Source organism: Hakea prostrata, chromosome 7 (assembly GCF_041222555.1).
Source record: "Hakea prostrata isolate BN-2017 chromosome 7, UWA_Hpros_2, whole genome shotgun sequence".
In the NCBI taxonomy this organism is placed as follows: Eukaryota; Viridiplantae; Streptophyta; class Magnoliopsida; order Proteales; family Proteaceae; genus Hakea; species Hakea prostrata.
The window spans coordinates 20,705,583-20,718,563 of record NC_142606.1 but is presented as its reverse complement, the minus strand read 5'-3'; the positions used below and the strand labels follow the sequence as shown (position 1 = coordinate 20,718,563).

The following is a 12,981-nucleotide window of genomic DNA, read 5'->3' as shown; positions in this document are numbered from 1 at the left end:
AAGGATTTTGTTAACGTATAGTTGTTCTAGTGGTTGAAACCAACACTTCTTATGAAAATGATTTTCTTTCCAAACTAACAACAAGAATATGATGAAATGATAAATATACCATTTTCAATCTTAATTTTTTTAAAAGAAATAAAATGCCTAATTTACGCCATGTAATTCATCTTTCAAATTTTTTTTTAATTGTTTTTTTGAAATTATCTACTTCTAACGTTCATAACAATCCAATTTAAAAACAGAAGTGTTTACCCAAAAAAAGATAAAAAACAAAATAAAAAACAGAAGTCTTACTTACCCCAAAACAAATTTTATTTTAAAACAGAGAAAAGGCGGTAGAACATTGGATTGGAATCGTATCTCTGATTCATATTAAAATGTCAATCCGACGAACATAACTTCGGCGCTTTGCATTGGTTTCGTTCATCACAAGCATGGCGTTTTCTAATTTATTCGTTCTTCTACTGTCCCGTGTGTATATTCCGGCAGTAGAGCTTCTGCCATTTCTAAAGCTTCTTAGGTGAAGAAGAAGCTTCTGTAAACTGGATCTAGAGAATTAGGGTTTTGTATCGGTAATGTACTTTGTTCTAGGGTTGTTTCCTCAGTTCGATCGGTGTTAAAGACTCAGAATTTGAAGACTATCGGAGGAGACTTGAAAAAAAAAACATGTACAGCGGCTCCAGCGATGGCGAAGGACATGAACCGGCGCCAAGGAAGATCCCGCCGGCGTCCTCCATGTTGTGGGTTCGAAACCTTCGTCGGTTCATCGGATCCGGTGCTGGTCTGGGCTCTGAAGCTCTGATGGGTCTGTTATCCAACATTTCTAATTTTATTTTTCTCTTGGGGGTAGCACATGGATAATTTCAACTTAATTAGTGAAATGCTTAACTGGAATTTTTGCTTGTATAAGTTGGGGCAGCTTGCTTATGAATTTGGTCTGGCCTTTGTTGTTGCTTTTGAGTTCCAAAAGCTTAATCGGGATTTTCCCCCCCTTCTTTTCTGGATAACGTTTAAACTTCTGTCGGAAACTGAGTTGCTGCTTTTGTAAACTCTACCGACTATGATACTACTGAAGGGATGATTATTTCAGAATGGTACTTTGTAGGTTTGGTTGATCAGTCTCCTCCTTTTACGCTGACAATTAACAGTCCTTTTGGATAATTTAGTCGTTCTTCCTCAATCCTGAGGCTATCCAATTGTTGGGTAGCTTATTATCTTCGTTTTGTGGTATTTGGGGGCTATGCCTTCTGCTATAAGTTTGCAATGATACATAGATAATGTTTAAGATATTATGGCAGAAGGGTTTGATGTCCTACCTGCATCTATATATTTTATTAACGATATGGAGTATTGATGATGGCCTAGTTGGGGTCTTTTTGATTAAAAGAATCTTGAGGAATTTGACCTATTCCGTATACTTCCCATTTTTACTTTTGCCTGAGTCTTAAACTTGGCACATCCTAAAGAAAAAGGAGGAAACATTGAAGATGTTGACAACTGATGTTCATGGCAGTGTAATGTGTGGTATTTTTTGACAGTCATTTGCTATACCAAGTTAATAACTCACCTGGCGTAAACATAGGTTACTTAGAATCTTTATTACATAATATAATGATTAGAGATATTCCAAACCGATGTTTAGTTTTGCATACTTGCAATCTAAGACTGGATAACAGAAGATCTTTTATTTGGGAAGAGGTTTTCTGAGCCAAATGTAGAGGTGTGTGTACCTATGCTGCTTGCTCAGACAACCGTCTCCCAATTTACCTTTTGTATGAGGAAACATTGAAGATGTTGACAACTGATGTTCATGGCAGTGTAATGTGTGGTATTTTTTGACAGTCATTTGCTATACCAAGTTAATAAAAACATAGGTTACTTAGAATCTTTATTACATAATATAATGATTAGAGATATTCCAAACCGATGTTTAGTTTTGCATACTTGCAATCTAAGACTGGATAACAGAAGATCTTTTATTTGGGAAGAGGTTTTCTGAGCCAAATGTAGAGGTGTGTGTACCTATGCTGCTTGCTCAGACAACCGTCTCCCAATTTACCTTTTGTATGCACAGTGAAACATGTTGCTGATATTTTGATGAGTTCATGTAAAACACTGATATCTTTTATAGAGGGGCCACTTCTTTTTTAATTGCTCATTTTTTTCTAAATCACGGGAAGTACTTTAGCTGACAAATTACTACTTCGATTGGCAGAGCTTGAAACAAAGAGAATATTGCTTGACATTTTTAAAGAGAAGCAACAGAAGAATGCTGAAACTGGCACAATTCCAAGCTTCTACAGAAAGGCATGCGCCACAAATTGTTTACTTGGGTGGTTGGCTCTTTTATCTTTATTGAATTAGTCACACATGTGCATGATCTGATAACTGCCATAGTAACAATTAGCGGATGAAATGCGGCAACCAGTTCTGGATTTTCTGTTCCTTCTGATGTGCTTATTCATTGGCAGGAATTGCTACTGAATAAGACTCGTTGGGTGGCCTTCAGTTTTGTGCTGGCTTGCCCAATCCAAGTGGGGCATGGAGCGATGTGGTGAGAGTGAATGCCTGCACTTTTGTACCTCCAAGAAGGAGGCCAGTGTGTCATTCTTATTGCAATTGAAGAGAAAGAAAGACTTTAGAGTTACAATGTTGTAAATGATCAAGTGCATTTTAGGTTTAATAGAGTTGATCCCCTCTTATGTGGTAACTTTGTTGTGAAAAAATTTTTGTCTATTGTTTCTGCTGGAGTTGTGACTATCATACTTTTACATAGAATCTATGGAATTCTTGTTTTCAGCTATTTGCTTGACTACATATTTGAAATTCTATTCACATTTATGTCAAAATCATATATTTATTTACTCACCATTTTCTTTTTGGGGGATTCGGTGTTGCAGAAACCTGAAGAAGGATCTATTAGTCACAGAGTTCAACGGCTGGCAAAGTACCGTTTTTTGAAGGTACCATTATGTCATTGATATTTGCAGCCCCTGTACTGCTTAATGCTGTTATGCCTTTTGCTTGGGATTTTCATATTTAGTTGTTCTAGGCTGTTTTGAGGTGTCCCATTCTCTGTTACATCATATTAGGACTTAAAAGTCAAAATTTCCTTCTTATTGTATGTGTGCTAATTCATTTCCTGGTCTTCCCAGTTGTGAGCTCTTTGCTTTTCATCCTTTAGTGTATTTCCTGAGCATGTTTAGTTATTTTAGGAAGATAATCAAATTCAAGTTTCCCGCCAAACTTTTGCAGAAGCAGTCGGATCTTTTGCTCAATGCTGATGATCTAGATGCCATGTGGGTTTGCTTAAGAGAAAATTGCGTCATTGATGATGCCACTGGTGCTGAGAAGGTCAATATCCCTTTGAGTTTGTTCCGTTTCTGTTTTGGTTTTCTGCTGCCATTAAGCTTTTCTTTCAAAAAATGCCCCCCATTATTTCTGTGTGCTGACCAGTCAGATGATTCACATTGCCTTTTCTTTTGACTGGTCTTGATAATTAGATTAAATTTATGTTGTAGGTTTTGGTAGTGGTGCGTCCCATGGGTACAGGGCTCTCTGAGTCATCAAATGCTTTCTCAAGGCTTCTGGTCTTAATCCCAGTTCAATTTGATGACTGCAAATTTTCTGACTAGTGCAATTCCTGGACTCCCTTATTGCAGATGAACTATGAAGATTTCTGCCATATTGCATCTGTATGTGCTGATCAGATAGGCCCAAAATGTAGACGTTTTTTCAGCCCTTCAAATTTCATGAAGTTTGAGAAAGATGAGTCTGGACGAATTGCCATCCTCCCATTCTATCTTTATGTGATGCGCACGGTGAGTCTTGTGTTGTGCTTTAAAGAACTCCATTTTCATGGTGCAAATTTTAACTGTTAGAATTGAACTACTGGTTAGAGTTGGCTCTCAACTGTCTTCAGCATCTATCACCTTCGTGCTGTTTAATCAATCGCTTTGTTGATTTTTTTTCATCGTCAAATTAATTTTCCGTTTTTGGCATCAGAGGCTTTTGAGTGAGCATATTATCACTCTCCTCAAAACCACATAATTTATTGGGAAAATCCAGAGACATTTCCCCCTTTTTTCTCAACCTTTTTGGTTTCTGAATGAGAATTGTGTTTGACCATGAGCCTTTGTACCATAGTATGGAGGATGAATATAGGCTTGTTCATTGACTTCCTCATATACTGACATCCTGAAATATAGGTTTATGCTTTAAGGGCTAATGTTATTATTCTTCTGCATCTGCAAAAGTTCAAAGATATGATATTTATAAAACCTAATTAACTTACTCTCCCGTGTCTCCTTCCATCTGGCAAATTCTGCTGTGCAACTCTAACCTTTGTGGCATAAGCATGAAGAGGAATGGGTTTATTGTGCATTGACATATTGTGCTGCATATTTTGTTAGGAAGATTTTTCCCCTTGTATGCTCCTGTAGATGTCAGTTACTGCTACTTATTGTTTTTTGCTATTGCTAGGTTTCACTTACTCAAGCAAGAATTGATATGAGTGAGCTTGATGAAGATTCTGATGGTTTCCTCTTACCTCATGTATGGACTCCTTGCAGTTAAATTACACCTATGATTTTGGTCTTCAAATTTCTACTTCCTTGAAGTAGTAAAGGCGCTTGAACATGTGCTAACTTATTCTTGAACTTTTTACTTTGTAATAATACTCACTTATTCTGCTTCTATTCAGGAAATGGAAGCTTACATAAGAGGTCTTATTCCTAATCTGGCACAGTTACGTGATATGCCTCAAGGCTTTGTTCAAATGTACTGCCGCATAGCTGCCCACAAATTCTTTTTCTTCTGTGATCCTCACAGACGAGGTTCGTCATTGTCTAAAATATGATCATAACTGTGATGGGTTCCCAAGATTCTTTTAATATTTAGCTATAACCAAATAAATCTGCTCTGTATTTTGATTATTATATATTGATTCTCTTTTTATTAGAAGAATACTTTGTTTCTGAAATGCAAGTCTAATTGCTAAATTTTGAGGCCAAAAGCATGCTTAAAAGGAGTTTTAATAGGTAATTTATTAGCAAAAGAAACAGTATTGGTGACATACTTCTATCAAATGGTACAATGTTTCATTTCCATTTCATGGATCATATAATCTACGGTCCACAAGGAGATCCTTTCTTTTGTAGCGGATTCACTAATTGTCTGCTTTCTGGTTGCTGAAATATTTAAGAGTGGAATTTCCCCCCTTTCTGACAGGTAAAGCATGCATAAAGAAGGTGCTACTTAGCAACTGTCTCCAGGAACTAATGGAATTGCATCAGGTAGCTTGTAGTTAGCTACTTATCAACCAGTATTTTTTATATTTTCATGTTGCACACCTTTGAAAGAATTATTTTTGTGGGTTTTCCTTGAGTTGATGCCCAATCTTCTATTAGAAGTTAACAAGTACAGCAAAATCAGCAAATACCACTTAGGTCTGTGTTTTCTCTTATTTATTTTTTGTTGAATTCAGACTAGAAGACCACCTGAGCTAAGCTTTATGCAATCAAATTGAGTCTGCTATAGTTATTGTAACTCTACTTGTGTTAAGTAGGAATTGCTAATATACCATCTGATAATTCTGATTTGCTGGGGTTTGGTTACTCTGATCATCTACATGGGGGTTATAGTTTGAAATTCCAAAATTCCAAAGAAATATATCAGTTCTGAAAAAGGCATAAAAAAGTCCAACGCAGATTACATTGATGTCCAGATTTAAACAAAATCTCAGAATTTTCTTAGTTCAGTCATGTTTTGGCTAATTTCAAGGTTTCATCATGTAAACTTGTGTACAAAGTGGCTGGAAGGTAAGGGGTTTTGTCTATATCATACTATGGGTGAGTTTAGTTATTAGTTGGGTTTTAGTCTCTACCAGAAAAAAGGTTGGGTTTTAGTCTAGATTGTATCTAGTCTTGTTTCTTCTTCCTTCCGTGTTTTGTACTGACAGTGGGAAACTCCTACTAAGAATCTGTTTACTCTCCTATTAATAAAACATAGCATATCACCAGAATAGGGAAACTGATTCTATTGTGGGTTCAGAAAATCTCTCTCTCTACACTTTGAAGGTATTGGTTCCATTCTTCAACTTTCTTGGATTTTTTTGGCAGATTCTTGGTTGGGCACTCCACTATAGTAGTAACCCAACTAGCATAGGGGTAGTTGTCGTAAATCATCCACAAGATAAATTGATTATGACCCAAAATTGAACCTGAAATTATATTCTCCCATTAATCCTTATTAATACCATCATATAACCCAGTGGAAGACTCAGGTCAAATAAATAAAAATATCTAGAGCACTGGTGACACCACGTCTGAAGTTAAATAAATTCCTATTACATCAATATCATCAACTCAAAATAAATGAATAATCTAAGTTCATATCCAAATCCAAAGTCTTTAAATTTTTTTTAGTAAAAGGAAGTGAATAAATTTCTAATTCTTCGAATAATCTCCGATCTGAGCATCATCACTTCCAACAGCTCCAGTGCATTTCTCACATGAGCGTGGTTCCTGGTTCTCCATTTGTTTGAAGGGATGAGCTTGAGAAAGCTGAATGGGAAAGAGGAAATAGAACATAGATTATTGATAAATAGGTGTTGTGTCATAAAAAAGAATATTGGGATCTCAAAACCACAATTATGTAATCAGAAAGCATTAAGTTTCTAGTACAACATACCATGAGTTCTTTTTTGTCTTAAGACATCATGATTCCAAATGTACATAAATGTAGTCCCAAGTAATTACCTCAGAAGGTCCATAAAGCAGTACTGCTAGTCTTGGGGAACTCTTCAGATCTCATGAGATCTCTCTCTTTTTCCATTTGGTGAGACTCGATGATGTGCTTAGCACAGAGGTCTCAAGTCTCGACCCTCAGATTGTAAACTAATTTTGATGATTGGATTATCATTTGAACCACGAACATGTGACTTGATTGAATTTGAACGTTGACCGCTACTGTGTGAGTTTTCCTTCAGCGTATTGGTTTCCTCATTTGAGGTCCGAGATGGAACTCACACTGACACTTTTTTTTCTTCATAAATTTGAGGTTACCCATGTGTTCAAAAGCATTGAATTGGCAGGACTGCAAGTTTCAGCCCCAAATGTCCGCTAATACCCCTCAAGTTGGAGCATCATGTTGGGGAAAAAAATTCCACCAACTTGGCAAGATCTCGCCGATATCTCAAGGCAACTCTCTTTTTGTGTTGGAAAGATGTGCCTTTAGATCGACATCTTTTACCGTGTATCAGATGCACAAGGCTCCCACGTTTAGTAGGGTCCGGGGAGGGTAAGATGTACACAACGTTACCCCTGTTTCCTATGTGGCACTGCTAATACAACAATATCAATGGAAAGGAGCTCAGTCTTTTGGCTCACTGAATTGCTAATTGGCTCCCTATAGAGGGGAAACCACACTCCTTAAACATCACAGTCTTGCCTCACCCCCATGGTTCACATACCCAAGTACAATGAACTGTGGGCTTTGCCATTGAGCTCTGGGCTCAATGTATAAGACTGTGTCCTTAAATGTCATGCTGTTTCCTCACTCTTGTGCTCAACAATCCATCCCAACACAAAACCTCTTGTTAGAAAGGTTGCTGTCTAATGGTCTTATAGGCAAATCATGTTCATAAAATAACAATTCTTCATGCATTTCGATAACATCACAAGTCACAACCATTTGTTGTACTTCAAAAGATGCTATAGTTATGTAAAGAGTCATGTTTCAAGTCAAGTAGTTTCATAAAACATAAAAAAAGGAAAGTGCACTTATTGATGAAAATAGTACATAGGTTATGTAGGACCTGATGGTGTTCTAAAATTTGGTCTTGGTATCACTCAAGGTGACCATTACCTTTCTTACATGATTCCACATAGATTTGCTTTATCCTCTTTGGCCTAGTGACAGAAAAATACAAAAGACAAATATTGCTCGAATTACAAAAGTATGAAACTAGATCCTAATTTAACCTAACCAGTAGATCTTCCTCATAAGAAAATCATCACGGAAAACCCTTTCTGGGTTAAGTATCCTTTACCCTCAGAAACATGTTCTGATTCTGTTTGAAAATTTTAAAACTTCAATTACTCCCCCCTTGCGAAAGCAAATGGCATCCTAATTTTTTGAACAACTAGATAGCTAATCAAAGCCACTTTAGTGTGAGAAGTCAGCCCAAAATACATCTTCTGACTGTACTTATTCTCAGAACCAAGTTCAGGTACAGAAATCTGCTCTGGCATCCTACCCAAGGACATGAATTTTTGGATATATCATTATATCAAATTAATTTAAATTGAATGAAACTTTCAAGGGTTCGTCAAGACACATATATCAATGTCTAGCAATTTTTCAGTCCATAAAACCATCTCTAACCATGGTCAACAAGAGAAAGAATCATCTACTTTGAAAAACCATGTGATTCCTTTCACAAATAAAAATAAATAAATTCAGGAATAAACATATTTTGTGATTTTCTGTTTCAAAAGCTCTGGAAATCCTCTTGCGAAGACCTTCCTCCATGTTCAAATCTCAATTCGTTTCTCTCTCTCTCTCTCTCTCTCTCTCTCTCTCTACAAATAGACAGTGTCTTCTTCCTTCCACTCTTCTCAGTCAGAAAATTTCTAGTCCCAATTTAGAAACAAAAAATGTGCAGGATTTTTCTTTCTTTTCCTTCTTAGTCATTTTTTTTTTATGTATTCTCTCTCTCTTATTTTCCCATGGTTTTCTTTCCTTTATTTTTATTTTTCACTTTCCTTGTGGGACTCTATTCTCTCTTCTAATTCCACGATTTGCTTATTTCTACTTTTTCTCAACCATTGTATGTGAATGTTACTTTTGATTTTGAAATTGGTAAACAAGTGGGGCCTCAAGGCTGCCCACAACAACATAAATGATTTTCTATTTAATTGTCTCCCCTGAGAGTTGATCCTTAGGGCTTAGGCCTCTTTTAATGTATACAAGGTCCTGTCACTAATCTAATCAAACTGGATATTAATAATCTTACAAATAAAAATTCTTAAGCACTAGTAATCTTACCTCATGTATTCAATTGTCTATTGGTACAGTCTTTGTACTCAAGGTGACTTGTCCAAATCACCCTGTATGTTTGGGTTCAACTATTACAATTTACAACTAAACTACTTTGTTCTAATTTGAAGTTTGAGCATTTGTATTCTTACCATAGACTTGTTTGAACATGAATGGGTGAGTTGATTACTTTGTATGAGTATATTAGGTATTTAATAGGGCATTTTAATCTTTTACTACATGTAGTAGTTACAACTTGTGGTCTGAAATAGAACTCTCGTTAAGACTTGATTTTCATAAATCTAAGTGTACCAATATGTTCAAAGGGCCTAAAGTAGGCCAGACATCAAGTTTCAGTCCCAACAGCCATCATCTACCCCTTTAAGAGGGAAAAAGAAAAAGAAAATACAATGACTCATTGAAATATCAGGCCAACTTGGTGCCCTGCAAGACTGAGTTGGCCTTCAAATTCGAGTTCTAGATCTATGATGGTGAAATTCATTTAGAAATCATGGACCCCCACACCTCTAAATGTCATCCATCAAGGGCATGCCCTGTAAGCTTCTTATGGGCACTAATAGGTTTAGCATTTATCTTAATATCCGATGTTAGTTTTTAATGTTCATGTCAAATATAATTCGACCTTCCGTTAGAAGGCAACTGCCAGGCAGCTTGATTGTGATTCACTTAGCTAGGTACGTCTCTCAAATTTTTCGTTTGATAAATCGGCATTATTGCGAATATGAAAGTAAAACAGAAGGAATTAAAATAAGGTTTGGATTGGACCAGTAAATGAACTGCTTATCTATTTGATATGAGATGAGCTGCTACGTGCAAACTATCAAATATTCAATTTGCAGTTTTTATTGCCCGCTTTCTGTTCTTGTTGGAAGCTGATCCAATATATTTAACCTCTGTATTTCAGGAAAGTGAGGAAGAAGTTACTGATACTGAACAAGCAGAGAATTGGTTTTCTTTGACATCTGCACAAAGGATATGTGGTACATTTTTCGGATTTTCTATTAGTCAATGGAATAACTAATTCTGTTTGTTTAATATTACTGTTGCATTACTTTGTTTACTTTGTGTAATTTATAAGAGGGTCATATGCAATATATAACTTAAATTGGTAGGATTGAGTGCAAACAGACTTTTCCTAGACGGTACTCCATGGCTATGAAGAGGAGCTTCTCTAAATGATCCACCCTTTTTAGTGGCTCGCATCTTGTACTGTGTTTAAATTCTGTAGATGAAGTTCCAGCCCAAACAGAGTTTGTTAGGTGGGAGAATGGAACACTGAAAAAATTAGGACTATGGAGTGGGTGAATGGACACATTTGGATGCTAAATTTTTTATTTTTTTATTTCTTATTTTGGATCTATAATCTAACATGCACCAAGTTAAACTTATCCTTGTCTTCTATACAAACTTTTATGCAATGAATGTTACTGAATTCTGGTCCATTGTCGAAGTTGACTTCACCTTGGTCGTTTCTTGGCTTTGAGCCTGTTCTTGCAGCCTATGGAGGTCAACTCTTCCTCATCCAGGGAGGGGCCGCCAAACGTCTTTATTCCCTGCGGCCAAATGTCTTAGTGGTGCCTTTTTTTTGGGGGGGGGGGGGGGGGGGGGGGGGGATGAGGGTTGTATCTGCACTGTTTTTGGGACCCGGGCCTATCCAATAGTTCCTATTGGGTACTTCTCTGCAAATGGATTGGCATATAGTCAAATGCAACATGAGTCAGGTTTAATATTCATATAAAGATTTTGGGTTGCAACGGGAAGCAGTCTCAAATTTTCTCTGTTAATCTTCCTGCAGATATGTTTCTGGCTCTTGATAAAGATATGAATGGGACTTTGAGCAAGCTGGAGCTTCGAGAATATGCTGATGGGACTCTGACAGAAATTTTTATTGAGAGGGGTACAAAGGAGAAAGTTTGATTCAGTTTTCAGGATCCAATTTTTTGTCGTTTTTGTGGAGCTGCTTTTTTGCTAACTAGATTGCAGCTTTCTGTTTTATAATTTCTAACAGTATTTACCTCCAGCGATATTCAATTATGTCATCATGTTTCTTATGTCCGACTCTTGAATATCATTCATTGAGGGGAAAATATGTGTTTTAGAATGCCATCTATCCTTGGTGGTTGTACTGTCAAGGTATTGATTTTATTCCCTATTCCCTTCACAGCATTTGATGAACATGTCCGTCGTGGGAAAAGTGGAGGGGGTAATTCCAGAGAAATGGATTTTGAGAGCTTTCTGGACTTTGTTCTGGCTCTGGAAAACAAAGATACACCAGAAGGATTGACATACTTATTTCGGTGTCTTGATCTTCATGGAAGGGGGTTTCTTACTACAGCTGATATCCACACACTTTTTAGGTAATGTGGTTCTTTAATGAATGACAGTATAGTTTAAGCTGAAATACTATGAAACCTCCTTGGGGTTGTTGATGCCTTCACAATTTGCATTATTGGCTTCATTTTGACATGCTTTAGTAGGTTTGGTTTTTCATTTCACTCCAACCTATGGGATGGAAATGGAGAAAAGAAAGGAGCATCCAAAAGCTGAGATGCTTCCTGATACAGTCTTCCTAAATTAACCCCAAGTAGTTTCCTGCCTGTAGTTCCGGAGCCAGGTCTACAGGTCTCAAAATTACTGGACATGTGTACAAATTAGGACACCAATTGTTCACTGTTAACTTTTGAAACCACCATTGATTTGTTGAGAATATACAGTTCCTTTTTTCTGCTCTGTTTTTTTATTTTAGTTTTATTTTTTTTATATAATTATATATAAATAACGAAAGAACTCCCTTCAGTTTCCTGAAATAGGATATTTTCTCTTGCTTTGTAACAGAGATGTACACCAAAAGTGGATTGAAGGAGGAAACTATGAGCTTTGCATTGAGGATGTAAGGGATGAGATCTGGGATATGGTGAAACCATCAGACCCACTAAGGATTACATTGGCTGATCTCCTTGCTTGCAAACAGGGTGGGACTGTTGCCAGCATGCTTATAGATGTCCGTGGTTTCTGGGCCCACGACAACAGGGAGAATCTTCTTCAAGAAGAGGAAGAGCCTGAAGAAGAATGATGAGCCTTTTGGTTCTTCCAAGTTACAGCTGCTTCTGCCAATGTATGAATGTGTAATTTTTACGGGTATGAACATTGAATTTGCTGTAATTTCGAAGAGAATAGCCCGCATTTTTTAGGACATGTAGCAGAGAAAATGCAGCTAAAGGAAGGTTAGAACTCAGGACAATGATCTTGTTCCTATGAATACACCAGATTTGTAAGTTTTCACTATACAAAGGCAAATGTTAACCCCTCTCTTGTCTACTTCATTTATGAATTTCATGGTAATGGAAATACCAGTTTACCTTCTAAGTTCTGATCTGCTAGCTTAGGAGGCAAAGATTTTTACCTCTCTGGAAAGGCTGAATCATTTGGATCTACTCTAGGGTCCAGTTATATACACAGGTTGACTTCCTTCCTTTCCCTACTGAAAAATCTTAAAACTCTTTGGTAAATGCTGTGTGCAATTATTTTGGATTTGATGCTTAAGAGTTTCTTGAGAGCTTCTCTCTTGCTAGTAATCCTCTACTTCAGAAGAACTCTTGGAAGACCTTGTTACTGCCACTGGCTTAAATAAGGTAAATCTGTTTATTATTTATGTATTGGGGATGGGGGATTACATAATATGCAGGGCTACGCCCCTGGCTCCAAGTGGATTTGAACATGTGATGAAGCTTTGAATGATCATAATTTGATTTTCTCCTGATCATTATAAATCTGTTGAGGACATCAATTATGAAGATTTTTGATGAATGCTTTTGTATGTGGACCGATGTAGGAGATATTATCGGAAACATATTGATCTCGTACATCCGAAAGAGAGGGTTGCTTAAGAAAGCATGAGGTCTTGAATTTGATTTCTCA

At 36.8% G+C, this 12,981-nt stretch overlaps 1 protein-coding gene and 1 non-coding gene across 2 annotated transcripts; both read left to right on the top strand.

Annotated features, from left to right (window-relative positions):
- The first annotated feature begins 410 nt into the window (after positions 1-410).
- Positions 411-12,477, top strand: FASS (tonneau 2 (TON2)). Its single transcript, XM_089161409.1, has 12 exons — positions 411-808; positions 2,219-2,310; positions 2,904-2,966; positions 3,259-3,357; positions 3,666-3,824; positions 4,486-4,557; positions 4,706-4,838; positions 5,233-5,297; positions 9,968-10,043; positions 10,859-10,960; positions 11,228-11,420; positions 11,899-12,477. The coding sequence occupies exons 1-12, from the start codon at positions 670-672 to the stop codon at positions 12,134-12,136; spliced, it is 1,431 nt and encodes a 476-aa protein (XP_089017535.1). The 5' UTR covers positions 411-669; the 3' UTR covers positions 12,137-12,477.
- Positions 11,591-11,707, top strand: LOC149010450 (small nucleolar RNA snoR104). The gene has a single exon (XR_016174928.1). It is a non-coding gene; the product is annotated as a small nucleolar RNA snoR104 (small nucleolar RNA).
- Positions 12,478-12,981: the final 504 nt, after the last annotated feature.

What these genes read in the sequence shown, in the direction of transcription:
- FASS (XM_089161409.1), top strand. Translation starts at nt 670, where the DNA reads ATGTACAGCGGCTCCAGCGATGGCGAAGGACATGAACCGGCGCCAAGG. An exon ending in TTCCAAGCTTCTACAGAAAG is followed by an intron (nt 2,311 to 2,903) that starts GCATGCGCCACA and finishes TCGGTGTTGCAG; the next exon opens with AAACCTGAAGAAGGATCTAT. An exon ending in ATGCCACTGGTGCTGAGAAG is followed by an intron (nt 3,358 to 3,665) that starts GTCAATATCCCT and finishes CCCTTATTGCAG; the next exon opens with ATGAACTATGAAGATTTCTG.